This window comes from Dama dama, chromosome 15 (genome assembly GCF_033118175.1).
Source record: "Dama dama isolate Ldn47 chromosome 15, ASM3311817v1, whole genome shotgun sequence".
NCBI lineage: Eukaryota > Metazoa > Chordata > Mammalia > Artiodactyla > Cervidae > Dama > Dama dama.
In genome coordinates this window covers 30,681,954-30,695,576 of record NC_083695.1, presented here as the reverse complement: position 1 = coordinate 30,695,576, position 13,623 = coordinate 30,681,954, and the positions used below count along the sequence as shown (strand labels likewise).

Below are 13,623 nucleotides of genomic sequence, written 5' to 3'. Positions count from 1 at the left end.
GTGGTTGGAATGGATTGGGGAGGGCAATCAGAGATGGCATCCTTGTACCCTGTCCCTCATTCTAAAGGTGCCACACAGCCATTTGCTGCTGACAGTCAGGGCCAAGGTGTGGACAATGCCAAGCAGCCTGACCATTAAGTGCTCGCTGTCCCGTTGCTCTGCTCTGCCCAGGCCAGGCTCTGCTGTCAGTGACTGAGGTTCACGTCTGGAGAAGACATGCAAGGACAAGGGGGCCCTGGATGTTAACAGGCCGGGGGAAGGCAGAGCTGCTTGATGACTTCATTTGGCTTCTGTCTTTTTCTGCTGGGAGATGGTCTACAAAAGAACATTGCACAGAGGCAATTGGAAGCTAAGATAGGAGGAGACAGAGACGGAACAAGCAGCCTGTGCACGGGATTTCAGATGTCCGGGCTGTGCCCTCCCATTCTGCTCCTGAGCACAGGGCTGCTGGCTTGTGGTCGGAAATTGAGGCAAGAGCATAAAGAATAGAAATGATCAGAAGGTTTGAGGTGAATGAAAGTCCTAATCTCTAGCCCAGGAAAGCACATTCACAGAAACTACATCCTGACAGAGCCTGTAGCCAAACTCTACCTTCCTTCCATTCTTAAAAGGAATTTAAAAACAAAACACTCAGGACACTGCCTCGAACACTCAATAAACACTGTCATTATAATAATATAATTATATATATATACATTGTATATCATAGTTATCATTATTATTCTATAAATTTCCAGTGGTCAGAATTAGGTTCAATGCATAGGAGTTTTAGGGACAGGTTTCATAGTAATATTACGAAGACTTTTTCATCCCCAGAACTGTCTCCAAGAACAGAAATGGGCAGCCTGATAAGATCCTGAGTTCCCCATCACTGGGGGTCCAGGCAGAAGCCAGATAATCTGTCCCAGATTATCTTCCCAGTTGGAAGTTTGGTCTGCTCACAGCTCTGACCGCCTCCTCTGGTGAGCTGACTAATTTGGGCTCTGGTTCTAGCCACTGGCACTAGTCACCCCACTGGACCCAGCTCATCTACATGCTTGTTTGTCTACCCTGCAAACTGGTGGCTGGTGGGACAGTAAACCAGTCATCCCTGGGCCACAGGTAAATCCTCTTTTCCTTAAGAACAAAGCATTCCAGGCATGGAGGCTTTTGAGTTAACAACAAGGTATGTACACATGCCAATGATCCAGAGGGGAAACTATTCCATCCCATTTTACAGTTTGGAGCACCAAGATTCAGAGAGCAAAGGGTACTGACAGCCAAGCCTCAAAGTCAAGTCTCTAGGCCACCTCGTTCCACACAGCAAGCAGAGGGCCAGTCCCCTGACAAGCTGTTTGAACCCTTACCCTCACCCTGGCCACTGCTAGTCAGAGGACTGCATCCTGGCATGTCCACATGACTTCACATCCACTCTGAGCGGCCCAGGGCAAGTAGGTGACAACACTCACTGGAGGTTTCCAGGGCTGTGTTATCTGAGGGCCCAGAGATACAATACCCTGAGCTAGCAGGACTGCCCAGGCCAAAACTCACTGGGACCCACCTTTCCAATGCCCTCTCATCGGTGTAATGGGGAGACAGAGGCTGAGAGAGGTATGGCACCGTGCCCAAGGCCACACAACAAGGAATGGAAACTGGGTGCCTGACCTTCAGGGTGGAACTGGGCTCTGCCATCCTCATGTAAAAGGAAGCAAGGAGGGCAGTGCAGGCCCGCTCAGCACTGGCCCCTGCCCAGAGAGGTGAGCAGGGCTGTCTTCCAGCTCACTGACTCCTCTCTCACTCCTGCTGCCTCCCAGAGCTGGGATCAATCCCCACTGCCTCAGATGGACACCACCACTGTGGCTGCTAAGTGCAGCCATAACGGGTCAAGTCCTAGGAGTTGTTCCTGGAGGCCAACCGATGTCGGCATCTCCAGGAGATGATCAAGAGCTGGGGCCAAAGGTAACTGGAGCAGGGCCTGCTGGTGTGTTCACTGGGGGCACCCCACCCGCCTCCCTGCAGCACAGGCCTCAGAGAACCCGCCACTCAGGGCTGAGCGGGGCAGTGCAGGGCCACAGGCGGTAGCACCACTCACCTGACGGGCCTTCGCCATTCCATCAGCAGCCCCAACTAGTGAGTGGCTGGCCACAGCTCTGCCTCAGGGATCTCACCTGTCCCAGATATATTTCTTCCACCCTGAAGGACTCTCCAGGAGGATGAGGTTCAGACAGACACAAAAACCAGCCACAGGAAACAGCGTGTGAAGAAATGGAAAGGACCCTTTTGGGACTTAGCTCAAGCGCCATCACCTCCCCCAAACTTCTCCTGCTTCTCCCTGCCCCCAGGGGGATGACCCTCCCCCTCCAATCCCCACTGGGGCTTATCCAGGCGACCAGCGCAGCTGCTACTACCCATGACTCTGGTTTCTTTATCCCTCTGTCAAGTTCCTCTCTGAATTCACAGCACTCGGGCCTGGCACAGGGGGGCACCCCGTCTATATCCGATAAACTGATGAATGAACTGAAAAAAGTAGAACCCCGAATGGTGATAAACGCTGCTAACATTCATCATTTATGGGTCCACGTGCGATGGGCCTCTGCTCTGCTGGCTCCATGCCAGCCCCACGCCATGTCTGGGCCTGGGGAGGAGCCATGAAGAATCCAGGAGCCCACAAACAACACCCCCGACCCAACTCAGTTTGGGGGAATAGCTCAGCACGGTCCCCAAAAGATTGCCAGCCATCCTTTCCACTCCTCAAAAGGTGATCTAAGTCTCTGGGAGAACATTCCAGAGAAGCAATCGGCCTCCTTCCGGGATAACACTTCAAACACCACATCCCCGAGCACCAAACCCCAAATCCAGCCTCACAACACTGACGTGTGGGCCTGCAAACCATCAAAAGAGAGGCTACTTTCTACACAGTGGCCCCCATTGCCCCAGAGCATCAGTGGGCCATGGGGACAAGCCCCACAGCAGTCAGAAACACACCTGCTGTGTCTGGCACCCATCCACAAAAAAAGGAAGACTAGAAGGAAAGACCTCTGCAGGGGGCTGCTTGTGCATCCCTGCAAACAGCAGGGGTGAGTCTGGGGCCCACTAAGTCTCTCCTCTTCAAGCAAACATTTTCTTTGAAGAATTTTGCATTTAGGTTTGGTTTTACATATATGAAAGAGTGCTTTAAATGACCTATTAGTTAAATATCTTCAGAGCCCTCCCCTCTCCAAGCCATCCTACTTCACTTTCTTTTTTTTTTTTCAGTGTTCAAGCATTTTATTTAAATCATTTGAGGAATCTCCACATTGTTGCACATACCAGACTGTATACAATTGTAAGGGCATATCACTTGTTCACAAAGATACAGCTGAGCAGTAAGTTGGCAAGTCTAATAAGCTATCTTTAGTAAACTAAAATTTCAAGAACATTCCAGAGGAAACACAATAAAGGTCATGCAAGTTCTAGAATAGTGAATCATGACAAAGCTCACTCATTTTATCCTTTTACCTTCAAAATACATGTGACATCTAAAACCAGAAAAAATCTGACCAGCTGGTTGGCATTATCCATTTCTTTCAGGAATATTAAGCCCCTTACCACATAATGACTTGTTTGATTGTAAATAACTTAAACCTAACTACAGAAAAATTTTCTGAAGAAATTTACTGCTGTAAAATGTATACCCATTATTCATAATATGCCTTGAAGTCACTGAACTTTCATTAAAATGACAAAGTGTGATACTTAAACCAGGAATCCCAACTCTGACCTTTTTACTTACACTAAGTATCAGTTCAAGATAAAACACTGGAAGACTGAAACAGACTGAATAGTCAAACAAATCAGTGAGGCTGTATTACTAGATCTATTTTAATTTACATAAATGACACTAAGTTTAAGAATTCACTTTTAAGTACAAGTGATGCTCCCGAAAGATGCACCATGCTGGCCCTTTATGTATACTGCTCCTGGTACACAGCTCTACCCTGATACCCACAAAGCAGGCAGATCTGAGGGTAAGAAGCCCCAGATTACAAGCACTTTCTCTAAAACAGACAAGAATGAAAGGACACAAGAGGGAGTGTTGGTGAATGTGACGTGGCGTGGTTTTCCTCTGTGCTCACAGGCTTCCTTGGTGGCTCAGATGGTAAAGAATCTGCCTGCGGTGCGGGAGACCCGGATTCAATCCCTGGATGGGGAAGATCCCCTAGAGAAGGGAGTGGCTACCCACTCCAGTATTCTTGCCTGAAGAATTCCATGGACAGAGGAACCTGGCCAGCTACAGTCCATGGGGTCACAAAGAGTCAAACATGAGTGAATGACTAACACACACACACAGGACTAGTGCTGTCCCACCAGCACAGCTGCAAGATGGGTTTGATCAAGTCAACCCCATTTCTTGAGAAGCTTCGGGATCCCTAGAGCTGGGCTAAGGCCATGGGGCTACGTCTGCCGACCTCCAGCTGCAGGTAAAGGAACCTGGCCCTCAGGAAGGGCTCACGAGGACAGACCTGGGTGATGAGGTGAGTCAAGTTGGGGCAGGTGGGAGGTGGTGAGGGGCACAGACCAAGATGCTCATGATCACTTCCTAAACAGTTTTTTTTTTTTTTTTAATGACAAAAAACAGGCATACCCAGTGCAGAGAAAACTCAGTAATCACAGAAAAGTACAAAAGGCTGCAAATCAAATTATAAGAGCTTCCATCTTCAAATTTTCACAAGGAAGAAGAACAAGCCATTTTGTAGGACAAAATTAATGTAGAAGTGAAAGTTAAGCAACTTGGGCTTAATGTGATAAAATCTTTGATACTGAGACCTCCTCTCTTTTGGAATGGGCCATCACAGGAAGTAGTGAGTGCCCCATCCCTGGAGGCAACCAAGAAGAGACCACATGAACATCCATCAGGGACACCATGTGAGAGGTTCCAATCACAGGGGGATTATCATCTCCATGTCTAAGATCTCTTTCACTTGTGGGAAAGGAGGCCACCCCATACCACCCTGCATGCCCACCAGCCCTTGTGCCAACTCACCCACAGGCGTATCCTCACTGATCAGCAGGTATGTGTCAAAGAAGTGGTTGGTGAAGAAGGGCAGTCGGTTCACCTGGCCTGGAAGTTAGAGAAGAAGAGCATCAGTCAAATACCCTCATGCCAATTCCATGCATTCTGCAAGGGGCGCAGAGTAGAGGCTACAATGGGCACTGACTCTGCATCCAGTGCCACGGCCCCTGGTAGCTCGCTGCTCTGCCTCAAGGCAAACCAGGAGTAACTAGGAAGGCAGGCAGAAGGCTGTGAGGTCATTTGGTCAGTCAGGCCAGCAGCCACGTGTAGCTATTGAGCCCTGGTCCACATTAGGATGTGATGAAATGTAAAAATATACACAGGTTTTTGAAGACCTTGTATGGAAAGTGAAAGTCTCTCAGTTGTGTCCGACTCTTTGCAACCCTACGGACTATACAGTTCATGGAATTCTCCAGGCCAGGATACTGGAGTGGGCAGCTTTTCCCTTCTCCAGTGAATCTTCCCAACCCAGGGATCAAACCCAGGTCTCCCACATTGCAGGCAGATTCTTTACCAGTTGAGCCAGAAGGGAAGCCCAAGAATACTGGAGTGGGTAAACTATCCCTTCTCCAGCGGATCATCCCGACCCAAGAATTGAACTGGGGTCTTCTTCGTTACAGGCAGATTCTTTACCAATTGAGCTATCAGGGAAGCCCTGTATGGAAAAGTGAGTATAAAATATCTCATTCATCTTTTATATTGATTATGTGTGGAAATGATAATACTGTAGCTATACTGGATTATGTAAAATACATTATTAAAATGAGTTGCACCTGTTTCTTTTCTAATGCCATTCCTAGAAAATTTAAGATCACACTTGTGGCTCACACTGTATTTCTGCTGGGCAGCCCAGCTATACACAGAGTGGGAGCTTGGTAAGGAAAAGAGCCGTCTACTTTGTTAACCACTGGAACTCTGGTGCCCAGAATTTGGCTTGGCACAGAGCTTCAAAACTCCTTGGAATTTTTCAGAGCAAGAGGAGTGTCTTTTGTTACTCATAAGGAGTTCCTTTGACCACACCTAAGTTTATGCAATACTTTGGCCACCTGATATGAAGAAATGACTCATTAGAAAAGACCCTGATGCTGGGAAAGATTCAAGACAGGAGGAGAAATGGACGACAGAGGATGAGGCGGTTGGATGGCATCACCAACTCGATGGACATGAGTTTGTTCAAGCTCCGGGAGCTGGTGATGGACAGGGAAGCCTAGTGTGCTACAGTCCATGGGGTCTCAGAGTCAGACACAACTGAGCAACTGAACTGAACTGAAAGTTTATGCAAATGAGGTGATTTTTTTTAATTAAAAAAATTTTAAAGTATGTTAATTTACAATGCTGTGTTAATTTCTGGAGAAAGAAAAGTGATTCAGTTCTTTTCATGTTCTTTTCCACTATATAGTTTATTATAAGATATTGAATATAGTTCCTTGTGATGAATGGTAGAACCTTCTTAGCTATTTATTTTATATATAGTAGTTTGGATCTGCTAATTCCAAATTCCTAATTTATCCCTCCCCCTACCTTTCCCCTCTAGTAACCATAAGCTTTTTTTTTTTTATGTCTGTGGGTCTGTTTCTGTTTTGTAAATAAGTTCAGTTGTGTCATATTTTAGATTCCATGTATAAGTAGCATCACTGGTATTTGTCTTTGTCTGTCTGACTTACTTCACTTAGTATGATAAACTCTGGTTGTATCCATGTAACTGCAAACGGCATTACTGCATTCATTTTATGGCTGAGTAGTATTCCATTGTATACATGTACCACATCTTCTTTATCCAGTCCTCTGCTGATGGACATTTAGGTTGCTTCCATGTCTTGGCTACTATAAATAATGCTGCTATAAACACTGGGATGCATGTATCTTTTTGAAATAGAGTTTTCTCCAGATATATGCCCAGGAGTGGGAATGCTGGATCATATGGTATAACTATTTTTAGTTTTTTAAGGAACCTCCATACTGTTCTCCATAGAGGCTGCACCAATTTACACTCCCACCAATGGGATAGGAGGGTTCCTTTTTCCCAATGAGATGATTTAGAGTGGAGCCTCTACAGAAAACCTCAGGAAGGGGCCAATCACTAAAGACCAAGTGATTTGATGGGAGCTTTCAGTCCATCCCCAACCTTAGGGAGGAAGGAAGAGGGGCTGGAGATTTCCAAGATTTGATGAGCTTCCAGGTTGGTGAACACATTGATGTGCTGGAAGGATGGTGCACCTAGAGAAACATGGAAACTCCACCTGATCCCAGCCCCCCCACCCCACACACAGACCTCATCCCATGCATCTCTTCCATCTGGCTGTTCCTGAGTTGTACGCTTTATGCTTTATATTCAACCAGTAAATGTAATAAGTGAACTACTTCCCTGCGTTCTGTGAGTCATTCTCGCTAACTGAACCTGAGAAGGGCTAGGAGGAAGCCCTGATTTATAGCTTGTTGGTCAGAAGTACAGGTGGCCTGGGACTCACCACTAGAATCTAAAGTACAGCTGAACCCCTAAATCTGTGGACTCTGACACTAGCTCCAGGTACTTAGCATCAGGATTGAACTGAATTGTTGGACACACAGTGTCTGGAGAGTTAGAGAACTGGTTGTTGGTATTGGAAAACACCCCAGTAGTGAGGGCACTTCCCCCTCTGACCCTGCCCACTGGGGGCCGGGGGCTGGCCGGTCTCACATGGGGCCAGAATTGTGCAGCACGCACTTCAGCGGCTTGTGCTGGGTCTTCCAGGGGCCCTGAATGTGGATGGGCTGCAGCCCTCTCCTCCCTCATTTCCGCAGACCTGGCTCCCTCAGAGTTTAGGCCAGGCCCAAGAACACAGAGGCCAGCACTTCCCTCATTGCCTGAGATCTCCTAGTGGGGAATAGGCAGGACTACCGGGATTCCCACCTCCACCTGCCTTCACTCAGGCACCAAGCTGTGTCATTTCCGGTTCTGCAAGCGTTGTAGCCTCTTTCTCCCTTCCTGCCCTGGACTGCTGGCCCTTCTGCCTTCTCTTGCCAAATCCCTAGTCATTCTTCAAGTTTTTGTCTTAGATGTCTCTTCTTTCAAGAAGCCCTCCCTGACCACTGAATTTCATCCACACCCTTCTACCCTCTCATATGAGGAATCTGGGGCTCCTCACAAACACAGCAGTCTCAGAAACAGGCCAGTGATCAAGGGTTTCCCTTTTGTTTGGAACTTCCCTGCACCTCTTTCTAATCATGCAACCTTCCCGAACCTCAGTTTACTCAGGTGTAGAATAGCGATAACAACAAGACTTAACTTCTTTGCTGTGCTGGGGATTAAATGAGATTACATACATAAAGCACTTAGCACCATGCTCTCAAACACAGCAAGCTTTCGATAAGTGGTAGCTATGATTAACACTAAGATGGTTAGATAGCATCACTGACTCAATGGACATGAATTTGAGCAAACTCTGGGAGATAGTGTAGGACACAGGAGCCTGGCATGCTATAGTCCATGGGGTCGCAAAGAGTTAGACACGACTTAGTGAATGAGCAACAACAAAAATTAATGACAGTGCTGCCCACGCAGCCAGAGGGGGATGGATCCCTGCTGGGGGACTTGGGCTCCCTGATGGAAAGTGGCTGAGCCAGGGGAGAAGGCTCAGAGGTGCCCAGACAATCTAGGGTGGGCTCAGGCTGATGGGAGAGGGAAATCAGCCAGAAAAATATCACCCGCAGCAGCATCGTTCTTTTTCAAATTTTGTTTCACACAACCTGCCAATAATCAGCCACTGGGAGTCCTGCACGGGCAGCTGGGCAGAGCCCGGGGGACATGTGTCGCCTGCCACACACCAAGCAGGACCGAGTTCTGGGAACTGGCTGCTACCCCAGGAAGCCCAGCAGCCTTGGGCTGCCAGTGGGGGCTGGGAGGGTCCTGGGAGGAGTGGGAAAGGGGCGGGCCCACAGGTCACTTGTTCGCTTAAAGATACTTTTAAGGCGCGGAGGCTGTATCCTCCTGCCTCAGGAGCCTTGACGCCTCTGGCCAAGTGGGAATGTGAGTGAGTGTGGCAAGGGGAGGGGACCACAGTGACTCTTCTGCAAGGAAGGGGAGTCCAGTTGCCTGCAACCATGATGCAACCCTCTGTCTCCTCCCCACACAGCTCATTCCCTGCTCTGGCACCTACTGTTCACTCAGCCCGGGACGCCTTCTCCGCACATCCCGGGCCCACTTACACTGATCCTTCCCTACAAAGTAGATGTGAGTCCACCAGCTTTAAATGTTTCAAACACACAAACAAGATTCAAGCTTTAAACCATCACAGGCCTGAGGGGAAAAGGGAGAAGGCGAATTTGGGCTGCACGTGCTGGACGACAGGCCCTCCCCACAAAGGCGAGGAAGGGAAAGACTTGGGAAGGAAGCGAAGCTGGGAAGGTGCAGGAGTGGAGCGGTCAAGACACTCAGTGTGGGAAGGACCAGGTGTCCACCAGGCCAGGAAGCACAACTTCACTCAGAGCTGTGGGATCGGACAGGGAATTCTTGCAGCTCGAGGAACACCGCAAGTGGCAGAGCCTGGACTGGAACCAGGAAGGCCCGACTTCAGCCCAAGTCCGCCTCCCCAGGCCCCAGGTACCAAGGTTCTCACTGAGGTCCACACGGGGTACAGCCCTACGCCCTGCCCCCCAATCCAAGATTAGAAGGTGCCCAGGACAAGGCGCGAGGAGCAGCACCCAGGACTGAGGCCTCGTAAGCCCTGCCACCTGCTGCCGCGTGACCTGGGCAAGTCGTTCCACCACTCTGGCCACCACTGCCCAGCCTCAAGATAAGGACAAAAAGCCCTCACTGCCCTCCCGCCCTACAACCCCCCATCAGAGGTATCCCGTGCACACCATCACTGTAACGGTGACTGCAGTGTGGCCCCCGGGAGTGCAGCGGTGAGGGGCCTGGTGTGGGGAAGCCTGGGGTCTCACCATCAGGGGCCCCTCACACCTGGGGCCTGTGGGATCCGGCAGGAGGCTCACTGGCCAGGCTAGACAAGGGGCAGGGCAGGTCTCTTCAGGCCTTTGCCTCCTGCCTTCCCAATAAGCCCACAGGCCCACAGTGAGGAATGCCAGGGAGCACACGGAAGCAGGTGGGATGTTGGGAGGGGGTGTAGAAATCATCGGCAGAGAGGACAGGCTGACAAAGAGATATAACATAAAGGGGGGCATCTGTCCCTAGGCCTGACCTTATCACTGACTGCCAGGAATGGGAGGAGAGATCAGCTGGGGCTACATGGCCCCATCGTGCCAGAGGAACCACACTGGCTGCCCCCCACCGGGCCCAGGAAAGGGGACTGTGCCAGCAATGACTTGGACACATAAATACATACATATACACACACATGCAAAGCAGGCTAGCTCACAGGCAGGCTACAGAATGGCTGGGTGGCCTAGGGAAAGGCCTTAACTCCTCTGTTTTCTGCACCCCATTTTTCTCCTCTTAGAGAGAGATGCAAATGATAATAAAAGAGCTAACACTTAAGGATGAGATGCTTGGATGGCATCACTGATTCGATAGACATGAGCTTGAGTAAGTTCTGGGAGTTGGTGATGGACAAAGAAGCCTGGTGTGCTGCAGCCCATGGGGTCGCAAAGAGTCGGACGCGACTGAGCAACTGAACTGAACTGAACTAAACACCTATTTAGCACTTAAGATGTACTAGGCGCTATTCTAAGTGCTTGATATACATATTAATTCATCTGGTCATTCTGACAATGTAAGAAGCAGAGTCCTATTGTCCTTCCTATTTTAGAGAAGGAAGCTAAAACATGGAGAAGCTAAGAAACTTGCCCAAGAGAACCCCCTGGAGAAGTGGGGCTGGAACACAGCAGTTTGGCTCCACGCTGCTGCTGTGTGCCCACTTAGGATGCATGAACCGTCTCTAATTTAGAGAGCTCAAGGGGAGACTGCCACCTCTTCCAGGAAGGCAGCAGAGCTCTTAGCACCTGCTTTACTTTTACATGTATATTTCTTTTTAATGGGGTGGGGAGGGTATGAATGTCCAAGCTCATGAAGTCCCTGAGGAGGCTGAGGACATCTTCCAGCAAAGCCAGAGGGTCATAGCTGGTCTCGGGTGCCCCTTACTGAGGCCTCTGTGAATGGGGCAGAGAGGGGCAGGGGCCTGGGTTTTTTGACCAAAGCCCCAGTAGAGGACAGAGACCTGGATGGAGACCCAGTTGGGCCCTGCTCTGTATGACCCTGGGCCTGTTGCTTCTGCAGGCACCAGTTTTCTCCTTTGTGAAGTGGGCCAGGAGTGGAGAGAGGGTCTGAGACCCCTTCCAGATTTGCCCCAAGAGTCTCTGAGGCTGTGCTGTCATCCTGGGCTGCCTGGGTGGGAGTGAGCTCCCCATTGCAGAGGCATTCCAGCAAAGACCACTCCCAGTCTGGAAGCCAGGACTGGCAACTTTCACGGGACTCTCGGGCAGCAGGACGCCAGCAGCAACCCACCAAGCATGAAGCTCTGGCTTCCTCCGGAGGCTCCCGGCTCCCTGGAGTGGGAGAAGGAGCCGGCCCCCCTCAGGAATGTGCTTGCCTGTGTCGCCTGGCATGCCGTTCCCATAGCTCTTCCCTGAGGGCGCCCTGGCCCCGGGGGACACCGAGCCAGCTGTGCCTGCTGGCCTTCCTTCCTGCAGATCAGAGCTGCTTTGCTCTCACTGTCCAGGAGAGGCAAATGCCCAGGCCTTCCCTGGCCTCCTCCGTGGGCACTAGAGCTGGCACTGACCTGGCTGCTGCAGGCCCAGGGGAAGAAGGGCTGGTCCTCCCTGCAGGGAGGAGAGACTCCTGGCAGCCACCCCCTCGCTCAGGCTGTTCCCTCCTCCAGGATGCCCTCCATCCCTCTTTCTTAAACAACTTCTCAGTCTTCAGGGCCCAGATGAAACATCTCCCTTCTCCTGTGCCCACAGGCCCAATGGAGTTTTTCTTCTAATGGGCTTCTCTGGAGCTCTGTGCAGCCTTTATTACCACTTTATTCACCCTGCTCATAGCAGTTCCACCTGTGTCTTTCTCCCTGATGAGACTTGACTCCCGAGAATGTCATTTCTTCCATACCCCCAGAGCTGGACAAACAGGAGATGCATAGCAGGTGCTCAGGAGACAACCGTGGAGCTGAAGAGAACCAGGGCCTGTCCCCGCATCCCAGAAGGACAGTTCATTGTCACAGATGCCTCCCTTAGAGCACAAGTATTTCTCAAGGCTCCTCCCCTTCCCTCCTGCGTCCCAGGCCCTGGGGATGGCTGGTATTTTCAGCCCTGTGAATCCTACAGAAGCAACTGAGGCCCAGAGAGGGATGTGCGTGCCCAGTATCACACATAGCAAGGCTGGTCTCTGGATTCCCAGAGCACAAACCCCAACCACATATCATCAAGCCTGGCCACCCATGCCTGCTGTCGGGGGAGAAGGCAGAGGGTTGGACTTACCCCAGCATCCAGAGATGAGCAAAGAAAGCCAGACCACGAGGCAGCTGGAGGCTACGTGGCACCTCATGGCTCCTGAGGACAAAAGAGGGAGAGGGTGAGAAGCTGCCTGTTGGAGCTGCCCTGCTCTTCCAGCCCCTCCAGCACTGCCCACCCCTGCTGCTCCCAGGAGAACTGGGTCTCAGACAGGAGGAGAGGGAATTGAGGCAAACGGGGGTTGGGGGTGGGGAGAAGGCATGGGGAGGAAGAGAGGGTCTGCACCCTCTGGTTTTGTCATCGTCCAACGCTGGGTATAGCACAGCAGCCTGAGAGTGATGGAGATGTGGGCAGGGGCAACAGTCTCCTCTTTGCCCTCGTGGAGGCGGGTTGCATAGCCTATGGGCAGAGCTCAGAGGCACAGGAACAGGTCTGTGACATACACTAGGCTCCACAGGCAGAGGAAAGGGCTGCTGCCTGCCACTCTAGGATAGCATCCCTCAAGTGGGGACAGCTAGGACACAGGCGCTGAGCGGGAAGGCAGGGGTCTCAGTGTGGCTAGCAGACCCACTGCTCCGACCACCCCCCACTCCCTCAGCCAAAGTGCCCAACAAGAATGTCCTTTCCTGTTTTTATATCTGCATATCATCTCATAACCTTGGATATGAAAGGATGCACCAGGCCACAGTATCCAAAGAGGCACAGAGAAGGGAGGTAACTTGCCCAGGGCCCTCAGCAAGTCTGTGGGAAGTTGGATCTGGATTTTTCTGTCTAGCTAAGCTCTAGAGAGATTTGGGATATCCAGCAGCCAGAGGCTCATCAAGGCAGGCTCCCATCCCTAAGCCTTCAGATGTGGGGCTTTGCCCCACCCTTCAAGCCCAGCCCCATGACAGCAGGGCCATGGTCTCTGGTTCCTTATTTCACCTGCAGGCCTCCCTGGAGCCCTGCAGTGACACCAAGAGAGGCCCGCACTCCTCAGCTGGGAATCCCTGCCTCCCACTAAATAGTCTGTTAGTGCTGTCCCACCTCCGTGTCTCACATCAAGCCCACTCACCTCCCCATCCCCACGGCCCAGCCAAGGGTCCACATACCCTCCTTCAGGCAGCGCTTACTATGCCCCTCGCCTGGGAGGCATTACCCTTCCCAGTCTGTAAAGGTCTAGAGGCTGAGAGCCTTAACAATTTGCTCAGAGACCCCCAACTAGTGAGTGG

The 13,623-nt window shown here is 50.9% G+C and overlaps 1 protein-coding gene across 1 annotated transcript in view; it reads right to left on the bottom strand.

The window, feature by feature from the left end:
- Positions 1–12,508, bottom strand: part of LOC133070081 (cadherin-23-like) — a 305,887-nt gene extending 293,379 nt beyond the window's left edge. The window contains exons 1-2 of the mRNA XM_061161746.1: positions 12,440–12,508; positions 5,003–5,080 (exon numbers count right to left, since the gene is read on the bottom strand). Of these exons, the coding sequence (XP_061017729.1) occupies positions 5,003–5,080; positions 12,440–12,506 (145 nt within the window). The 5' untranslated portion in view covers positions 12,507–12,508. The remainder of the gene's footprint in view (positions 1–5,002; positions 5,081–12,439) is intronic.
- Between the last annotated feature and the right edge of the window lie 1,115 nt (positions 12,509–13,623).